The sequence below is a fragment of the Poeciliopsis prolifica genome, unplaced genomic scaffold (assembly GCF_027474105.1).
Source record: "Poeciliopsis prolifica strain line A6 unplaced genomic scaffold, Auburn_PproV2 SCAFFOLD009, whole genome shotgun sequence".
NCBI classification, from domain to species: Eukaryota; Metazoa; Chordata; class Actinopteri; order Cyprinodontiformes; family Poeciliidae; genus Poeciliopsis; species Poeciliopsis prolifica.
The window spans coordinates 2,261,561-2,281,476 of NW_026562384.1; the positions used below are offsets into that span (position 1 = coordinate 2,261,561).

At 44.0% G+C, this 19,916-nt stretch overlaps 1 protein-coding gene across 5 annotated transcripts in view; it reads left to right on the plus strand.

Moving 5' to 3' along the window:
* Positions 1-19,777, plus strand: part of zgc:66433 (uncharacterized protein LOC321250 homolog) — a 40,244-nt gene extending 20,467 nt beyond the window's left edge. For all 5 annotated transcript variants that reach the window (XM_055034201.1, XM_055034203.1, XM_055034204.1 and 2 more), the window contains 15 exons: positions 3,044-3,123; positions 4,507-4,681; positions 6,633-6,759; positions 9,479-9,619; positions 9,760-9,816; positions 12,736-12,879; positions 13,123-13,186; positions 13,464-13,746; positions 13,840-14,503; positions 14,762-15,926; positions 17,001-17,104; positions 17,180-17,342; positions 17,425-17,543; positions 17,617-17,695; positions 18,623-19,777. In XM_055034201.1, coding sequence (XP_054890176.1) covers positions 3,044-3,123; positions 4,507-4,681; positions 6,633-6,759; positions 9,479-9,619; positions 9,760-9,816; positions 12,736-12,879; positions 13,123-13,186; positions 13,464-13,746; positions 13,840-14,503; positions 14,762-15,926; positions 17,001-17,104; positions 17,180-17,342; positions 17,425-17,543; positions 17,617-17,695; positions 18,623-18,951 — 3,694 coding nt within the window. In that variant the 3' untranslated portion in view covers positions 18,952-19,777. The remainder of the gene's footprint in view (positions 1-3,043; positions 3,124-4,506; positions 4,682-6,632; positions 6,760-9,478; positions 9,620-9,759; positions 9,817-12,735; positions 12,880-13,122; positions 13,187-13,463; positions 13,747-13,839; positions 14,504-14,761; positions 15,927-17,000; positions 17,105-17,179; positions 17,343-17,424; positions 17,544-17,616; positions 17,696-18,622) is intronic.
* Positions 19,778-19,916: the final 139 nt, after the last annotated feature.

Consider the following 19,916-nt stretch of genomic DNA (forward strand, 5'->3'; position numbering starts at 1 on the left):
CAAATTACTAGATTAAGCCCAGTTTTCAGTTTGCTGAGTTTGTAAACCTTTTCTCTAATACAACGCAGAAAAACAACTTTTCATTTATAAGAAAGGAGCTAACAAGACATTTCAGGGAGTTTCTCTTAGCTTGTAAGTTTCACTGCTGGCCTCCGTTAGCAGGACTGTGTTTACTGTAAGTCTGTTTTTCATTTAGCTTCTCTCTCTCTCCCTGTCCAAATATTCTTCTGTTTATCTAACAAACTCTTCTGTCCTTTCACACTGCTTTCCCACAACCCCTCTCTCTGACCCCAGTTGCTCTCTCTGTCTTGTGTTTGTCTCATTCCTCTCTTTTTTTTCCCCCCTCATTTTTATTAACTAATTTTTCAAATCTGTAACTTTTTCCCCCTCCAAACATTTCAAATCCATCGTTCTTTCTCTCTTTCTTTCTGTGTTTCTGTTCTCCCTCCTTCCTGTGTGTCCTCTCAGATGAAACAGAGGGTGTCACCATTGGGAGCAAGCTTTGGGAGCCAGGGGTCAGTCACTTTGACCCCTGACCCCTAATCTTAAATTGAGCCCTCATCACCTCATCTGTGAGCGAACACACATTTCTCATTTGGACCAATAAAAGTAACATTTTCCCTTCACTTTCATCTAACATGAATATTCACAGTGCAGAAAATAATAAGCTAAACGAAATGAAATGCATCTCTAAGTATAGGTTGAGGAGATGGATCAGATTCTTAAAATAGCTTCCCATTGATTATATACAGTCAGTTTCTTACCTATTGACTTTATACAAGTTTCTACATTAGAGGCACAGACTAGAACAGTGACTATCCTATATGACGCAAAATAGAATATGTGAAACGTATTGTCCTGGATTATTTTTTCTGAATTACTGGAAGCATTGCTGGAAATATATGAAATGTGTCTTCAAGAACCGGCGCTAAAGCTACCACACAGTTGGTACAAGTGTCGTTTAGATGTAACCTGCACAGTTTTAAGAGCTTTTAATGATTAAAGCCACTTTAACATTCTCTTTAATTATTTTTTTATATATTAAAGAGATAGAAGTTGAAGTTCAAAAAGTCAGCTAAACTTCAACTAGCATACTGTGTCACAGGCTTTGCTAGCCCTTACTTAACGACTTTTCGAACAACAAAAGTTATTAATTTAATTGTGTATTTCTTTGGTTTTTTTATTATTAAAAACCCTAACCCCGGCCTGTTTTTGCTCATAAGGTAAATAAATCTAACCCAAAAGCTATAGCAAAAACGTCAGAAGCAAATTAAGGCAGAAACGTGACCACAAATTTTTGCCGTCATTTAGCAAAATTTAAAAGAAAATAAAAAAGAGATTTATTTTTACGTTCAACTGACGATGACTATAAAAGGCAGAGACCGTCTGCAGACTTTCGGATCCAGGCTCGTGTCGTGGCTGCACTGCTGAGCGTTAACCTCCACAATCTAATTTCCTCTTGTTTCTTATCTTTGCTCCTCATCCTCTCGTATCACAGAGAACGCGGGGCCTGAATGTCCGTGTTTGTTTCTGTTCATGGTTCTGTGTCTGTTTCCTTGAGACGATATTAAGTCCCTCCAGTTGTGTGTTGCTATGCTCACAGTGCGTCCCTGTGGCATCAGGCAGGAAATAATCAACCCAGCGCAGGCAGCTCACAGCAGCAGCAACAAGGGCATTTGGGATGATTCGGCTCAGGTTCATGCCAATGCTACAACATGAGAATGGCACCATTAAACCCACTGAAATTCAAAAACAATTAGAGTTTTCTTTGCTGTTTTGGTTGTTTGTGAGTGACGAGGTGAAAGTAGAGCTTGATGATGAATCTCTAGATAGTGTAGCTCTTATGATGACTCTGATGAAACGCCCCCGCCGCCCCTGGCTTCTCAGCTCGCCGGCTGGAATGTTCCTCTTGTTTCTATAACACACATCTTACAGTAAACACAGCTGACAAGAAGATTTCCTGAGAGACTCGGGTCCGGCTAAAAACACCAAGAATCAAACCCTGTCCTGCTTAATTGTTGAACTTTACTGTGATTTTAGCATAGTAAAAGTAGCATGTATTTATTATAAAAGTCTGCCTGAAGTATGTTAAGATTTTAAAGATGTGCAACTACAAACTCACTAAATCATGTTATCATACTGTTCACTGCGAAGTCCTTTTACAAGGCGAAAGTGCTTGAATGAACTGTTTTCTTACACTTTATTGGGCTTAAAATAAACTAGCACCAAAAAAAAATCCAAACGTATTGATTTGTCAAACCTGACTGTATAAGCATAAATGTGCATGTGCTAAAGTAAAAAAATAAAAAAATGTTTTTTTTGGGACCCAACTGTATCAAGTATAACTTCACCCAATGAAACGTTAGCTTCTTCCGTGAAGCTAATGTAGCTAAGGAATTAGCTTCCTGCCAAAACTGTCCAGGAAGTGATGTACGATAGAGTCAGCACTTGTCTAGAAACTTTAATGTGACTCATTTGAACTTTGTGTTTAAAAAAAGACAAACAAAAAAACACCCGTAATTCAATTAAACTCTTTTTTTAAAAACTAACTTTTCAGCTCTCCCGACATTAGCTTATCCAGTGTCTTTAGCACCCCAGGGTCTGTGCGGTGTACACTAACCAGGTGCATCTAACAAAGCGACAGCATGGCTGAGTTTGAGTTTGTGTTGGAGGTTGCTGGGCATCAGGCCTCTGTCGGGATGTTTGGACTGTGAAGAAGAATCGGGTCGGATCTGGTTTTAAACATCAGTGGAACTCGAAACATTCACTTGCATTTGTTTTGTTTTTGTTTTTTTAAATAATTTTGAACTTTGCTGCCTGAAAAGTGAACACAGTGTCAAAGTGCGAATGACTGAGCATTTCAGGGGCCTTTCAGCTCAGCTGCTGCTGCTGAACAAACTGCAACGGCTTTAAGTTTCCAAACGCATCATCGTCCAGCTAATGCATCCCGTGTTTCCCTGCCTTTCAGAAGGTCATCGGGGACTTAGTGTAATTGTTTTATAAGGCGATGCTCATTGTTTCTGCCTCTGTGTGCCCTCGTCAGTGACAGCGCTGCCATGGCGTCAGGATCTCCAGACGTGGCGACCAATCAGGAGCCTGCTGAGGTCCAGGAGGATTGCTCGGGTACGTACGACTGAGAGTGTGTTTGACGTTTTAGTTTGTGTGTAATAGAGCCTACAAATATTCCTTTTGACTTGACTTTTTTAGAGTTTTCTAGGACAGCTACTTTGAAACTGAGTGAGTCTGCAGTGAGACTGATGTGGGCGCATCTATAAATCTAAGCAAACAAACTCGTTTTGTGAGCGTTTAAAGCAACTCTGATAAACTCTTCCTCTGTGCGTGCGTTCAACTCTGGCTGTCCTGCTTCTCATGTATGGAAAACCAGGAGGGCCAAAAACATCTGACGTCTCTCACATGCAAAGTGCTATTTTACGTGCAAACAACTGTATTCACAACTAAATGCCAGTTTTTCATCTGATCTGAGTCCTTGTTGGACGAAAAGAAAGCAATAAACTAAACAATATGATGATGTGGTCTTAAAGTTTTGTCACAGTATTTTGTTGTATTATTGTGATAATGATAACAGTGACAATAAGGGCCATTCAATTGTTTTTAGGCAATTGTGTGTCACATCAATTTTAGCCCCACAAACACAAATAATGCTGTTGAAAAAACATTTCCATTTCTGTTGCGCTTCTTTAGGACACGAGTCACAAAAAGAAGTGTGACTTGTTTTGTCCATGTTTTTCAATGTGTTGGTATTTACTTTGTTGAACAAATAGTGGAGGAAATGGTAAAACATTCAGCAACAGGGGCAGTTTTGGGAGGTTTTAAACGTCAAACATTGTTTATCGTGACAATAAGATATTTATCACGATAAATGCTCACCCCCCTAATACCAGAAAATAAAAATATGGCAACACATATGAGAAATGATTAAACACACAATGGATCCTCTCCGCTGTGTGCGTTTTCCCCCCTCAAAGGTCACCACCTTCTCACTGAGTCGCAGTAGATCAGCTCCTTCGTTTCTGACCTTAGCGTCCATTGAATTCTCCGTGCTCCTATTCTGACGCCTTCTATTCTTGTTTTAGAAGCTGAATGTTGGCAGATCCAGGTTTACCCAGCTTTCCAGCAGCAGAGCGGAAGTGACCTTACACCAGCTTGGTGGCCTTTTTCCTTTTTTAGCCATACATTATGTGGAGAATGGCTCAGTAAATGACCAGGTTGGGTGGTGCTTCCCCCCTGATATTTATTGCCGGCATGCAGAAAGGCTTCTCGCGCTTCACGAATTAATAAAACATATAACTTGATTTAGATTTGAAAAAACATGTTAAAAAATCTGTTCGACTCGGAAGTGATTATTTAGTATCGAAAGCATTATTGCAGCTCAGAATTTGTTCGTGTCTGCAGGGCATTCCTGTGTAACCTACCATCGCGTGTATCTGTGCCATCTTTTTACAATCAGCTGGAAAAGACTGCTTTTATTCCTGCTTTGCTTTCCAGGAAAGAAGAAATCAAAGTTCCAGACATTCAAGAAACTGTTTGCTCGGAAGAAAAGGAAAGAGCCGCAGAGCGCCGGAGCGGAGGAGGGCCTGAAGGGGAGCCAGTCGAGTGACAACGTCAGCAAAACGTCGGAGAGCAACACGCTGACCCGATCCGAGAAGGAGAAGGGTTCTGGGTACGATCACACACATTTCCACTCGCTAACGTTTAGCAACCACCGGGCCACGAGAAACATATTTGTTCCCATAAGGATTTCCTCTGGTTTTTGCTTTTTGACACACTTCAATGTTTTCGATCGTGAAATCAACATTGGGTTATGTGGAAATACAAATCCGGTCATTTCTTAGACCAGTTCAACCAGGCTGGGTATGATTTACTCAGCCTGCAGCTCTTCCTCCCTGAACTCATGGCAGCAGTCACCGCCATCGGCTATTTGCGATAATTGGCATGAAGTCGATCTGCTCCATTATCCACAAACTGTTGACCAGAGACAACCATACATTGGGCTGGTAGAGAGCACAATGTACTGTATGGTTTCATCAAATGAAGCCACATAGCAGCCCCAGAGCATCATTCTACCTCCACCATGTTGGGCTGTGGGATCTAACAATATTTTCCCAAAGGTTTTCTGAATCAGAGGTGCTTTTGGAAAATCTGGCTTTTGTCTTCTTTTCTGTCCTTTAGACGTTGCTCTGGTGTGTTTATGGTCATCTAGATCAGTTTCTGAAGAACTCCTGTGGGTTTGGTAGGTTTAGCCACTGCTGGAAAAGTTCACCACTCTCCCATGTTCCTGTTTTAGAAATGGCTTTGTCACGCTATGCAGACCGATAGATATCAGTAGCTGCATATAATTCCGCAATTAGACATTTTGACAATAAATTTGTTCAGTGGAAACGCAGCAATTTTGAAAAAAAAAAAATCCTGTTTTTTTATAAAACAGAGCTTTGACGTTAGCACAAGTTTGTTTTTTGTTTTTTTCTTTTTTGGAAATTGGAAAATTGGTTTATTTTGGAAAAACTGCAATGGAAACAATTCTTTTTTTTTTCTGCACCATGCGAGTCACATGATCAACAACCGGACGTTGCCGCTGGCGCAAACCTCGAAGCAGGAGGCAGGAAGCAGTTGGAGGATCATGGCACCACATTCTTTATTGCACCATCAAACTGATTCATGTGGGAATTTAGTTGCGTTTCTTATGTAGTGGAAACATCTTTAATTATGAAACTTTGCGTTGCTGATATATTGACCATTTTGCACAAAGCTAGTGCCTTTGTTTCCATTTTGAAATTGAGTTAGTTTGGAGCCTGAGGTGTGGCTTTAGGAGACCTTTGCCTACTTCATGTTACCAGAAGAGTACTATTTGAGTCATTTATTTATTTTACATTTCAGTCTGGAAGTTCGGACTACTGAAACTGAACCAAAATAATGTGCTTAAAAGGGTTAAATATTTAAATCGAGGCAGCAGCATTTTCATAGGAGCCACCTGATTCAGGTTGCTGTTCCACATCCAAGTGTGATTTCAAAAAATAAATAAAACAATCAAGACAAAGAGATCATTTTATTGGTTTCTGTTCATTAAAAAGGGAACTCACTGCTACAGTTGAGGTCTCGGACATTTACAGCTAAATCATTGTCAGTCTGCCCTTGTGTCTGTTGTCTAAAAATATATATATATATTTCAGAAGTTACAATCAATTTGAAACAATGTTGTTGATTTCCCCGTAGATGAGTGAAGATCCAAAATGATCTCTTACCACAGAGTTCTGCTGCCTGATTAGATTCATTAAAAGAACGGATCCCATGTGCAGAGCTGATTTAGGAGAGACTGTGTTTTGAGGTCCATCTCCTCGGCGGCGGCTCGGTGCTTCCTGTTTTTGTCCACCAGGAGTGGAGCGTCTCTTCCTGACGACAGGTTCAGGATTTCTTTGTTTTCGTGAGCCGTGCCCACTTCCTGCCTCCGCCGGCCTTTTGTCTGTGTCGCAGGACGTGTCTTGTTAAATTTTTTTTTTTTGTTTTTACCAATGGTCCAAAAAAAAAAAAGAAAGAAAATTGTAACGTTGTAATAGTGCTTACAGTTTTTATTTTGTTACCATAAACATTTCTCTTCCTATCCGTTGTTCCTGAAGGTCGAGGATCAGTCTGGGCAACAAGGCCTTGTCACATGACTCTGTTTTCGTCTCTGATTCGTCAGAAGCTAACGAGGGCCTCGATGCGTCTCAGGACAGCATTCATGGGAAAGTTAAATCCCTACAGGTAAATATCAACTGCTGAGTTTTACTCTTTGACCCCAAATTTTTTAAACTCCATGGCAACCACCGAGCTGTGAAAAACACCTTGATGGACCGAGCACCGCCTACGACGGCGAAGCTTACGAGAACAACCTTACCCACTCAGCTCCTTCAGACTAGTCAGCTGCAATTAGCAGACAACTGGTGGAGCCAAGCATCAGCTGAGCTCATTATAGCAGCTACTTCTCAGTCACACGCTGGCAAAAACCTTGTGAAAGGGTTCAGAGGAGTAATGCTATGATGACTTTCTGAAGGCAGAGTTTCAGAAAGAGCAGGAGCTTCTTAAAGAGACAGAGGCCCAATTTCAAGGCGTTAAATTTTATAAGAAAAGAAAGTGACGTAGTTACTTGATTGTGGTATAAAAAGGCACTATTTGGTTGTAAAATACATAAGCACATATCCGTCTGTCACAGCAGCGGTCTAAAAGGGGAAGACATGACCTCCAGTACTCGGCTGCGGAGAGCAGGAATAAAGCCGCTCCTTAATGGGATTTGCGAAAGAGCAAAACTTTTCCCTGCAGTCGAAATGAAGAGGAAGTTTTTTGGGCCTGTTCACGGCAGACGATGCGGCTGGAGCTTCAGGTACGGGGAGCCGCTCCAAAGGGTGAGCCGCAGCGATGCATCTGGCAGATAGGAGTTCAGACACAGTCATTAGCATTAACTGAGTTTAGAGAGAAAAATGATCCGACGGAGATATTCCCAGCTTAATCCTCGCTCTCAGAGGGGGCTTCCTGTTTGATGAGCGGAATTAGGTCATTCCAGAGCTAAATATAATCACGTCGTGCAAAGATCAATATCTAATGAGACGCTACAGGACAGCGTCTCGTGTCCTACATGTTTACATTCAGCACACGCACAACACAAGATCACCATCCACCAAAAATGTCACTGAACGAATTGTGTTATATCTCTGTCAACTGAAATGGGACAAATACTTGAAACTAAAACATCACTGCTTTTATTCAGTGTTGGCAAATTTTTTATTATTTTTTTTATGTTTCTAAAAGCGACGACTTTGAACCTGAACTAGACCTGACCTGTTGTTGCGCTTCCTCATGGTTCTTCCGTTACTTGGTCTCTGACACTAACGACAATGAACACGTTATATACTGGAAAATAAATGCAACATAAGGTTAAAAACATTGCCCTTTAGAACGGATGAAAATGTTTAGCTACTTAAACAGTAGATTTTTACAGGAAAAATGTCCGGAAACGGCCGAACCGCTTTTCCCCGAACGCGGAAGCTGACGTGCACAGAGCCCATTAGTCACGATGTTTTAGGTTTCATTTCACAAGAGTCTCACATCAGTTTCCTGGAATTTTAGCCAATTTATATCGCAAAGCGTTTCCAACTGTTTCTAGTTTTTTTTTCCTAGCATGTGCAGCCACCACACAAGAACGTTAAAAGTGTAACATTTTCAAAACTGAATGCAGCAATGTATTTCAACTTCAGTCAAACTCAATATTAAATCAACGCTCTGTTTCAAACAACTTCATCTTCCTGAACCAGTAAAACTAGCCGAAGAAATTCTTCAATATTCATTATTCAAGCCGCTCTGCGTGAACACTGATTCCTGAATCTTTCTATCTGCATCCATTTACAATCATTGACGCAGGCCGTCCACACTCGCCCAATGAAATCTGTATTTTCCAGTGTTTGCTTTGTGGCGGAGATAAGAAACCTGTTTGAGTTTCTGTGATAGCGACGGAACGTGCAAGAACTTTGACCCTCCGTTGCCAATGAAGCCCCCGCAAAAAGCCCCACGTTGTTAATTATCCTCCACACTCAAAATATAAAAAATGTGTAATTATTAAACGGGAAGTGAAAACTCTCGGCATTCCTATCCTCTGGAAAGCGAGTCAACACATCTTCGATCAAATCTGCAAATATTGTTTCAGATTAGAGTCTGAAAATAGGAACATTAATTTCTGTTCAGGAATAACAGTTTGCAAAATTTCTCAAATGAGTTATTTCCTAGTTTAAGAATAGATCCAGGTGCTGCGTGAATAAAAACCGACAAACTGGTTTAGATCAGAGCACATCCTTCAAGAAATGGACCAGTCAAAGTCCAAATCTTAAATCTAAATTAGAATCTGACACAAGACTTGAAAGAGGAGGGGAAATGAAAGTTTTTAGAACATTGAGAAGAAGAAGTGATTTCCCAAAGGTTTGATTCAAAGAGATGAATAAAAAGTGGACTGGATTTTTTTTTCTTTTTGACTTACAAGCTGCCAAAACGTGAGAAAAATGTCAAGAGAAGAGAAAGTAAAAAGTTTTTCCAAGTTATTTGCGAGCTTCCTTCTCCTCCGTCGTTCATGACGGAAGAGAATCACATCCAGAACTCGGTCCGTCAGTCGGGCTTCCCGGCCGCACGGCCAGAGTGAGCATTTAAGGGGAGCAGCAAAAGCAAAACGAGTTGGATTAGCAGCGCCTGCCAACGGTGTCATCTAGAAAATTTCATTGTGAAATATCATTTCTGCTGCCTGAAAATTGAGCGCTTGGCGCCACAAGACCGTCACGCGGCAACGGTCTTCGGTCAGAAACCTTTTTTAGCTCCTGCTCCTCGCTGACTGCTACAGGAGGCCGCAATGGGTTTTTGGAGATGGTTATGTGACTCACGACAAGGTTCTTTTGAACTTTGCAAATAAAATGTCTGATCATTTCTGACGATGTTTGGTCTGCAGCTCCAGCTGAAGCAGGCGATCAGACTCGGTTCTCCTCCGTCCTTAATGTGTGTGAAGAAGACCGAAGACGGCGGAGCCACGTCTGAGGACGACGGCCTGCCCTGCAGCCCTCCTGACTACACACCCCTTCATTCAGTCAAGGTAGCACACACACACACACACACACACACACCCACCCACACACACACACACACACACCACTGCAGTCTGTCTGGAGTTTTTTTTTTTTTTTTTTTTTGCTCTAATGTTTTTCTTCTCTTTTCTATTTGTGCTTTTCTCAGAGTAAAGCTGAGAGGTCCAGTTCCAACAGCCTGCATGGAGTGGACAGCGACGAGCGGGTAAAGAAACACTTTAACGCTTATTAATCTGTACAGATGGGAAAGTACAGAAACTTAAGTGAAAGTGCAGATGATTTGATTACGTTTTACTTAAATACGAGCGAGTTTCCAGGCGTAAGATGCTGCTCGAGTAAAAGTAACGAGTTCGTCACGGAGGTTGTGCTGCAGGTGAAAGTTGGAAGGAAGAAAGCTTTGCGAGTTTCTCAAAAGAAATGAGATAACTTTGGTCTGTAACTGTTAAAATGCAATACAACATAAACTGTGAGCAGCCAGTGCGACAGCATGAATATCATTTGGCCGGTTCTTCATTTCGGTCATTTTTAACCTTTCCACACGCAGAGAACAAAAGGAAAATGAAAAACACACACGCAATGCTGAAAAAATGAAACCAAACTAAAAAAGCAAAAGGAAAGAAAACAAAATAAGGCATAAAAAAAATTGATGACAAAAGATAACAGCTGAAGGAGCTATCCAGCTATTTTTTTTTCAAATGTAACCAAGTGAAAAGCGACCAGTGTCACTTGATTGCATAAATGCTGGGAACCAGTTCCCTCACTCCCTGTTCTTCCATCGACTGTCACGTTTTGAACATGTTTCCAAACTGCCGCCGTTTGCAAAGTGAAGAAAAGCTCAGCGGGAAGCAGGAAGCGTCTCTGCCCTGTGTGAGTGCGTCTGTGTTCGGTTGGTTTCTGCTCATGTGATCGCGGTGATGAACATCTCATGATCCCAGTTCTACACATTAAACTCCTGGATCCAGATAAAAGCATTCTTTGCGTGAAATGAACCTCACTCTCTCTCCCTCTCTTTCTCTCTCTCTCTTTCCTTCTGTCGCTTTTTCTTCTTTTTCTTTTTCTCAGTTTTTCCCTCCGTGACTTTACGACTTTGCACTCCCGAACGCTGGATGCGGCAAGAAGCGGCCGTCTTTCTCAACCTCCCTGACTCCACCAGCGAGTCGGGGCCAAATGAGCTTTTAATGACAGTGAAGTTTCGGTCGTTTCAGAAGCGTTTCGGCCCAATCGCGCGTTCCCGACTGGAAAGAGTGACAAATGACTGGCTGAAAAGAGGCGCTCACAAAAACCCCCAAAAAATACAAAATCAGCCCTTTTAAAGGAGATTCCTCTCATTGCAGTGAAGCTCAGGATGCCAGTTAAACACTTAAGATGAGTTTATGTTGCCAGTTTATGTTACACCGCCTTGAAAAAGTTGTTTTTTAAACATTTTGTCTGATTTTTCTTTGCGTCTAGTTGGGATTCTAACTAGATGCATCACAGATGCTTCAGTGATGTCACTTCCTCTTGTTTTGGCCCACACGCAGGAAGACTTATTGGATTGCAAACAGGAAGAGAGATATTTGTGTGTGTGTGTGTGCGTGTGTGTGTGTGTGTGTGTGTGTGTGTGTGTGTGTGTGTGTGTGTGCGCGTTTGTGTGTGTGTGCGTGCGTGTGTGTGTGTTGTGTGTGTGTGTGTGTGTGTGTGTGTGTGTGTGTGTGTGTGTGTGTGCGCGCGCGCGCGCAAAGGGGATTGAGTTCGAAACTGATCAAAATATTCAAACTCCAAATTTTTGAGTATTTCCCGCAGATGTTCTGTTTGCGAAAAAAGTAGAAAGCAATGAAATGAATTGGGATCGGTTGTTGTGAAGTGTTTCTCTGGACTGACCGGTTCCAGGTCCGTTTCGTGTCAATTGAAAATCACCTTCATGTCAGCGGCCGCATGTTTTTCCCTCTGCGATCAGAGATTAAAAACATGCAAAGTCGTTCCTAATAACTGAATCATTAATCAATGTGTTTGATATTTACAAGCTTGACGATTTGAATGATTGCATTGGACAAAACCTAAAGTTTGATACTTGTTTCGTATCGGCACTTTGAACTGCCTTGTTGCTGAAATGGGCCCTGCAGATAAACTGGTGTATTGTGATGGTTTACCATGAGCACGGCGGTCAAAAACAGCCTGTTTGTGCTGTTTCTGTCTCTGTGTATAGACAATAATACATGGACATATGGCCCATTATTTTGTATTTGCACTGTGTGAAAAAAAATCTAAATCAATAAAATGGCTGAGGGGAAACGATTACAATTTACATTTAACAGCATTTAGCTTCGTTCATTCACATTTTAACGTAAATCGTTGGATCTGATGTTTCTGCAGTGCGTAAACAATCATTTAATGATTGAGTTTGTTTCAGTTCATGCGTTCCTAAAGAGCACAGCCTCCCATCTGCAGCGCCGCAAATAACCATCATGTGTTGACGGGACGATGCTGCTCTTTGTGTTCATGTGTGTTTCTGTTCAAGCCGAGCCTCAAGCTGCTCTTCTGACCTTAAATGGAAGTGTGCAGGTTGACCTCTTCTTTCTCTGCATGTCACATCTCTCTCTCTCTCTCTCTCTTTTTTTTCCTCCTACTTCTGACCCTTTTCCTCTCGCTTGCAGCCGCGCTGACCTCCTGTGTGCGTGTCTGTGTGTTCGGGGTGCATTCCGATGGTTAGCTCTGCAGTCAGCGTGTCTGCCTTTAGTTCCAGCGCTCCGATTCGACACGCCTCCTCGCCTCGCCGTCATGTTTCTGTGGAGACGACGCTCTTCTGCTTTACATTTCACCTCAACGACGAACGCAGCTTAGACACCCTGAAGTACCTCTGACTTAAAGAAACAAAAACAAAACAGAATTGTGTTAGTGTGGCCTGATTTTGGCTCACCCAACATTTTTCTGCATTACTCTGAAGGTTTTTTTTTTTTTTGTTCTTGCTGACTATGTGGATGGAGTTAACTGAGCTCATAAAGGGGTTTTCCCCCCAAAGTGTAGTCCAGAAACATCAAGCGGTTTCCTTTCCCTTACGCCGATAAGTGCTGGGAAAGTGAAGCTTCTGTCAATAAGTTATGTGGGAAACACTCTGCCGAAACCGTCTGTCTCCTTCCCCCGCCAGCTGTCCATCAGAGCCGTGAGCCCCCCGGCGGTTCCCGGGGACTTCAGCCAGCCGGCCAGTCCCTTCGTCTGCCTGGATAACTCTGCTGCCAAGCACAAGCTGGGCCTGAGAAACAAGGCCTGCAACAGGAGGAAACCGGGCCGGGTAAGACAACCACACACATCCTCCAGTTACATGGCCCAGAATATAATCAGTCCTACAAAAAACCCAATAAAAACAACAAAAAAAAACCCAGATTGTACTGAAATATTTATTTAAGTAAGCTCACTGTGTCTGTATGTGTAAGTTAAAGTCCCAGAACTTAAGTCTTGTTCTTCTGAGGACGTTTTTGTTGCCGTCCGTTGGACAGTAAGTAGCAGCTGATGGTGACGCGTCATATCTCTGCAGCGCCTGCAGCTGAAAACTGAAGGCGACTCTGCAGTGGAGGAGGAGGAGCAGCAGAGGGCAGAAGGTCAGCGCCATTCACTGATCACTCAACACATTTCATTAAGTCACACAGGAGTTTCTGAAGGCCAATAGCAAATTGTAATTGTCACTTTTTTTATTTATTTGCTTTTTTTCCTATACATATCTGAAGTAGAGCCTGAAGGGAACAACAGCTAATGATTGTGTTTGTTTCTTTTGATTATTAGGTTGTTTTTTTTCTGTTTGTTTTTATTTTTGTCAGTGTGTTCTCCTATTTCAAGGTAACCATGACTCTTAGGAACTCTTTTCTGTCTGTGACTCAGTCGAAAGTCGGGATCAGCTGAAAGCGGAAACTGAACAGGAGGAAGACGAAGAGGACAAACCCCAGAAAGATTCCCCGGCGATCCCGCTCGCAGACGACGAGGGAGAAGGTGACGCGGAAACGGAGGAGGATGTTTCTCACGCCCCGGACGCTTCCTGTCCTCTGGAGTCCAGCCTCTCTGAGGAGAGACACGAGGAGGAGGAAGATGAGGAAGAACAGGGCGCCTCAGTTGATGGAGGCGCTCCCTCCTCCAGCTCCACATCCTCCTCCTTGGACAGTCCCAGGTGCTCCCACATCATTTCCTCCTTCTTCTCCTCCTTTCTTTGTGTTTTTTCTTGTTTAAACCTCCACTCACATAAAACCTGTTGGTTTTCCAGCGTGTCACCAGAGCCCCCTGCTGGTCAGACGGAGCACCTGACCGGCCCCGCAGGATTCTCCTGCGCCGTCCACTCCGAGAGTGACTCTTCATCGGGGGAAGAAGCAAACGTGGAGGAGGGGAGCTCGCTCTTGGAGGAGGTGCTGAGCTCCTTGAAGACGTCTCACTCGCCCGATGTGGAGCTCAGCGGCGTTGTCATGGAGACGGAGGATGAGGCAGTGGAAGTTGAGGAGAGGAAGGAAGAGGCGGATCCCGCTGGTGTTGAGGGCCCCGCCTCGAGTCCTGACACGTCTGATCGGATTGCCCAGGAGGAAGAGGAGGCTCTTCCTCAGTCTCTACAGGAGGAAGAGGAGGCTCTTCCTCAGTCTCTACAGGAGGAAGAGGAGGCTCTTCCTCAGTCTCTACAGGAGGAAGAGGAGGCTCTTCCTCAGTCTCTACAGGAGGAAGAGGAGGCTCTTCCTCAGTCTCTACAGGAGGAAGAGGAGGCTCTGCCTCAGTCTCTACAGGAGGAAGAGGAGGCTCTTCCTCAGTCTCTACAGGAGGAAGAGGAGGCTCTTCCTCAGTCTCTACAGGAGGAAGAGGTCGCTGTAGAAGAAGAAGCAGCAAAAACCATAGAGGAAGAACTGGAGGAGGACAACATTTCAGAGCGATTCATTCAACAAACTGTATGTCTATGAATACTGTCAATAATAGCTTTCCAATTATTTCTATTGCTTAATCTACAGCTTCACATTTGAATGAGTTATAAACATAAAAAACATTTTACAAAGCCAGAAAGTTTTACGTTTCACAGATACCTGATGTGTTTTTACTTTTATCGTACGACAGGAACAGGAAAACTGTCATAATGTCGCGACAGTTTAGACATATGAGAGATAAAAATGTTCAGCAGTGTGCATCACTTTTCCACTCGTATTTTCCAGGAGGAGGAGGAGGAAGTTGAATCGGAGGAAGAAATCAAACAAACTATCAAGCAGGAAGACGCGGAGGAAGAATGGGATAGCGGCGAGGAAGAGGAGGAAGAGGAGGTAGAGTTAAAGGAGGAGCCAGAAGCTGTTGAGGAAAAATGCGAGAACGAGGTGGAAGGCAGGGAGGAAGGAAGCAGTGTCGAGGTGGAGGAGATGACAGATGAAGAAGAGGCAGAGGAGGAAGCTAAAGGGGATGAAGAGAAAACGACAGAGGGGATCCCTGACGCTGAAGATGAGGAGGAACCGACTGCCTGGTCGTTTCAAGAGGAAGGCGAAGGAGATGATGCTACCCCAGAGATGGATGGTCAGATAGTTCCCAAAGTGAACGAAGAGCAGCAAGTTTTTAATAATGACCCTGGAGCTGAGGAAGAGGAAGAAGAAGAGGAAGATCTCCAGGATCGTGAATCAGAAGACGTGGAAAGAAGTCCCGATAGAAATCAGAGTGGAGAAGACGTGGAATTGGGAAAAGACGAAACAAGTCCCTTCCTGGAGGAAAAGGAAGCTGAAGCTGAGGAAGAAGGCCGTGTTTCCTCCAGACTTCCTCTGCTCTTCCTGCCGGAGTCGCGCTCTGTTTCCTGTTCAGATCAGAGTCCCACCAGTTCCCCCAGTAAGACCAGCACCTTACACATCCATCTCGCCTCCCCCACCTCAGAGAAACCCAGCTCTCCGCTCCGCCTCGCTGCTGAAACAGAGCCACTTTCCCCCACCGAGGAACCCGCAGAGTTTGACGTGACAGAGCGGCGAGAAGGCGTGAAAAACCCAGAAGAAGAAGAGAAGCAATCGGCGCCAGAACAAGATGATTCCTCCACACAGGAAGCTCCGTCAACGCCGACGGATCAAAGCAAAGCCCGTTTTACCGTCGCCCCGGCGTGGCAGCGGCTACAGAGCCATCCCGCCTCCCCGACTGAAGCTCCGGCGCTCCGGGACAGCAGAGCCGAGGCGGAGGAAGCGGCCCGGAAGGAACGGGATGTGAAAGCGGAACCCGGCAGCCCGGCCGAGGCCGAGCTGGCACCGAGTCCAGTCAGAGGGAGGAGTTCAGGGAGCTTCACCTCCAAACCGCAGAGCTATGCAGCATCAACTCCAGCTGAGGCTCATACCGGAGCGGCGGGGAGAACGCCAGGTGAGAACACCGGGCCTTTAAGGTAGTTGCCATGGTAACTAGACTACAAAATACGAAGTTCTGAATATGTATGAAGTTAGAGGCTAGAGCAGGGATGACCAAACATTTTGCTATTAGGGCCACAATTAGTTTCTATTTAAACCAAAAAGCTGACCTTTGCTTTTGTTTTGTTGTGTTTTTGTTTTTGGACAGGGCACCAAATCTGGTTCTAGCCCAGGGCCCCTTATTCTTCTAATCCGGCCCTGCTGAAAATATACTTTTTTATAGACATTTGTGGTTTTTATCTCCTCAATAATATACTAAATAGACAATATTTTAGATATTCTAAATGTTGTAGAAAAAGGAATCTGTCAATTATTGTTGAATCAAAATGCAAGCAGGGTCTTTCACAGTTGCTGTTTTCAGTAAATATGTGGGGGATTTACTCTTTGTTGCTTCTTTCTTTTACATTTTTTTTAATAATACTTGGCAATAATGGTTGGATGGCACTGGCTCGTTTTAACAAAGTATAATCAGTGAAAACAGAAACATTGTTGATAAAAGAGAAACACTTTGTCTTGTACTCAAGGAAAACCCAGAATTCAGTTACTCAGAAAATTAGAAAATAAATTCAAATAAGGCCCGGGGACCAAAACTTTTTACGAGCTCCACATAAAAACAACCTTAAAAATTTTTTTAAAAACTGTTGTGCGCTTAAATATTATTTTATTAATCAAATCAAAGCAGTTTTTATCTGAATAGTTCCAAACTGCAGCAGTGTGAAAAGAGGTTTAATGTTGTTTCATTAAAAGAAGTGCTCTTTGAATACACAGGCAGCTGTTTGTTCATATTTCTACAGTTTAACATGTTTTATCTTTAAATTTGTTCACATGGACAATCATAATCTTGATATTTCCCAATACGAAAATGAGTTTGACTCCCCTGTGGATAATAATCTCAACTCAACATCATTAACTGAAGTTATTGGAAAGTTTGGTGGAAGGAAAAACTATGGCCGGGTTGTCATCTGCCAGCCCATTTACCACCTGCACTCTCCTGTTTACTGGCAGTGACTCTGACCTGTTCTGCCTACAGAGAGCGCTGCAGTGGCAGAGGCCAACCCAGATGGTCCGTTTGGGGTCCGGCTGAGGAAGACGTCGGCTCTGCTCCGGTTCGGCTCAGAAGAGGTCGAATCAGAGGTAGGCAAACACAAAGCAGGAAGTCGAGCCCGACGCAAACGTTTCACTTTAAACTCGTCGTTGTTTGTCAAACAGCCTCAAGTCGAGTCTCCGACGCATCCACTCTCCGCTAAGGCCGAGTCGCCCCAGCCAGTCAGCAGCAAGCCCCCCACGAGCCATCCAATCAGCAACAAGCCCGCTCTGCCCAAGAAACCGGAGATCCACGGAGACGCTGGCACCAAACCGAGACGCATCTCAGGTCTCTGCCGCCGCCCCGTCACGCGCCGTCCGCACGAGTCGGTGATCTGACGGCGTCTATCTGCTGTGTTGTGTCCCTTCAGAGCCGGCCGTGGCCCGCAGTGCGCCCGACGGCTCCCATCCCCCCACCTGGATCTCTGTGGCCAAACAGAAGCAGAAGGTTTACAAAGAAACCCCACTCAATGAAATTACAGTCCAGAAGGTAATCCTTTCATTCTTTTTTTGTACAGTATTAATGCGTGTTGCACATTTACAATGTGTGAACGTTTCTCCAGGAGGAGCAGGAGGGGAAGCCGCCGTCGCCTCCAAGCAGGGAGCAGAGCAGCAGCAAACCGCCTGAACCCACCAGCAGAGGTCAGCGTCTGATATACAGGAAGCTTAAGAGCTCAAGTGAACAACAGTTGTTCTTGTGGACGTGGATTCTCACTGGAGCAACACTGCCCCCACGTGGCCAAAGTCAGCTACTGGAAAACAGACCAAAGACTAGCCATGATTACGTCCAAGTTGAAATCTACAAACAAGTACAGTATTTTCTGGACTATGAATTGCTCCAGAGTTTAAAAAATGCAACAGAAAGAGGGGGAAAACATATTTAAGATGCACTGGAGTAAATGTGACCTTTAGGTCTCAAAACTATTCTCTGTGCTTGCCACCACTTAGTCGTACAATATAAAAAACATAGGAAAAATTACAGAATTCAGATAAATATGGGAAACTTAAGAAGTAAGAAATCCACATGTACACCCAAAATTAGCAAGTCTAAATTTTAAACACTTTTTAAATGTTTTAACATTGTTTTTCAAGGTTAAAGTTTGACACCTAAATAGCTAAATTCATCCATATTTTTTTTTGTAATCCCCATTTATACAAATGTCTGCTATACAACACGAAATCATTACAACACAACATGTTGGAATGACACGCAATTGTTTTTATGAACTGCGGTGATGTGAGACCTCTGGAGGAAAAGAAATTGATCAAACTATCCTCACACTACTGCTTCCTGTTGTCTTCTTTGTCGTTTTCGCCAGTAGTAACATCCAGTTGCTGATCACGATCAAAACTGTTTCCATTGCAGTTTTGAGGAAAAAAAAAAAGAAACAATTTCACACGGCTGAAAACCACCTCACCCCAACGCAAAACCTTTTTTCAAACAGCTTCCTTTAACCGAAGCTGTTTTTCAGAATGTCAACGTGCGCAGCCAATTGAAACGCAGCTAGTTTCACTGCATACGTAGTAACTGAGTCTAAATTCTCTATTTGTTTTCTTTTTTTTCTCCAGTGTCGGTAGAAAAGGAGACCAGAAGGACTCTCTCTGTTCCGACTCCAGTGCCGCCTCAGCCTCCGAAGACCCCGCTCCAAAAGCCGCCGGCGCCCCCCACCCCGGCAAAACCCTCGCCCCGACCGGACTCGCCCCGCTCCTCCCCCTCGAAGCCCCCGCCCGTTCCATCCAAAACACCGCCGGTCGCCCTGCCGAGGACTGTCCCGGAAAAGGCTGCCCCCAGGCAGGCTGCGCCCCCCACCACTCTGCCCCAGGATGAGCCCCCCTGGATGGCGCTCGCCAAGAAGAAGGCCAAGGCCTGGAGCGAGATGCCGCAGATCGTCCAGTGACGGCTCCCGGTGCTCACGACCCAAACAGGGTTTTTGGGTGTCGAAACGTAAAAACTATAAAGCACCGCACTGCGTTTGCACGTTGTATCGCCGGCTTCGGGCTTTCTGATTGGCCTCCAACGAGCCGTCCTGTAGCTACAAACAGCTTCTTTTGCTCTGCCTCCACATCTTCTACAGCCACGTCTGTCTGAATCACACAAGTACATGTATCCATATTTCTCTCTGTCCCTATTATTATGAAATAAGGTGCCTAAATCAGACACATTTTCAGGAAACTACGACTGTAACTAAATTAAGAGTCAAATATCAGCTAAGAACGCAGGATCATGGCATCCATTTAGTAGACGAGAGTCAGTCTGTTTCATTCTGCTGCGAGGCGATGTGTTCTGCACTTCCCTTTCCTAGTGTGAGGTGTTTTTGTTTTTTGTTTTTTTTATTTCGACGATGAAGAAAGTCCTCCAGCAGAGCTGCCTAACATTTTCTCCAGAGGCAAAACTAATCACTGATTGCTGCCTCAGCAGGTCTGCAGCAATAATGAAAGTATAAACTTTGTGGCTCCTTTCCTCTCCTGCTTCCTGAGACCTTCTGTTGTCGTTTCTCGGCGCGCGTCCCTCAGACGCTTAATATCCACAGCAAAACATCCTGTTCAGGACCGAAACCGGGCGGCCAGCATCGTCCCGTCTCCAGGGCCAAGCTTTGCTCTCTTTTTTTAATTTTTGTCTTACAGTCATTATCAATGTGACACGTTTTATTTTGCGTTGGCTTTGGAGAATTTGTCTTGTACATAAAGTGTACAGTTAAAAAAACAAAAACAAATCAAGTGAGACCTTGTTCTTCTCTCTGTGTGTGTGTGTGTGTGTGTGTGTGTGTGTGTGTGTGTGTGTGTGTGTGTGTGTGTGTGTGTGTGTGTGTGTGTGTGTGTGTGTGTGTGTGTGTGTGTGTGTGTGTGGGGGTTTTTTTTGGTC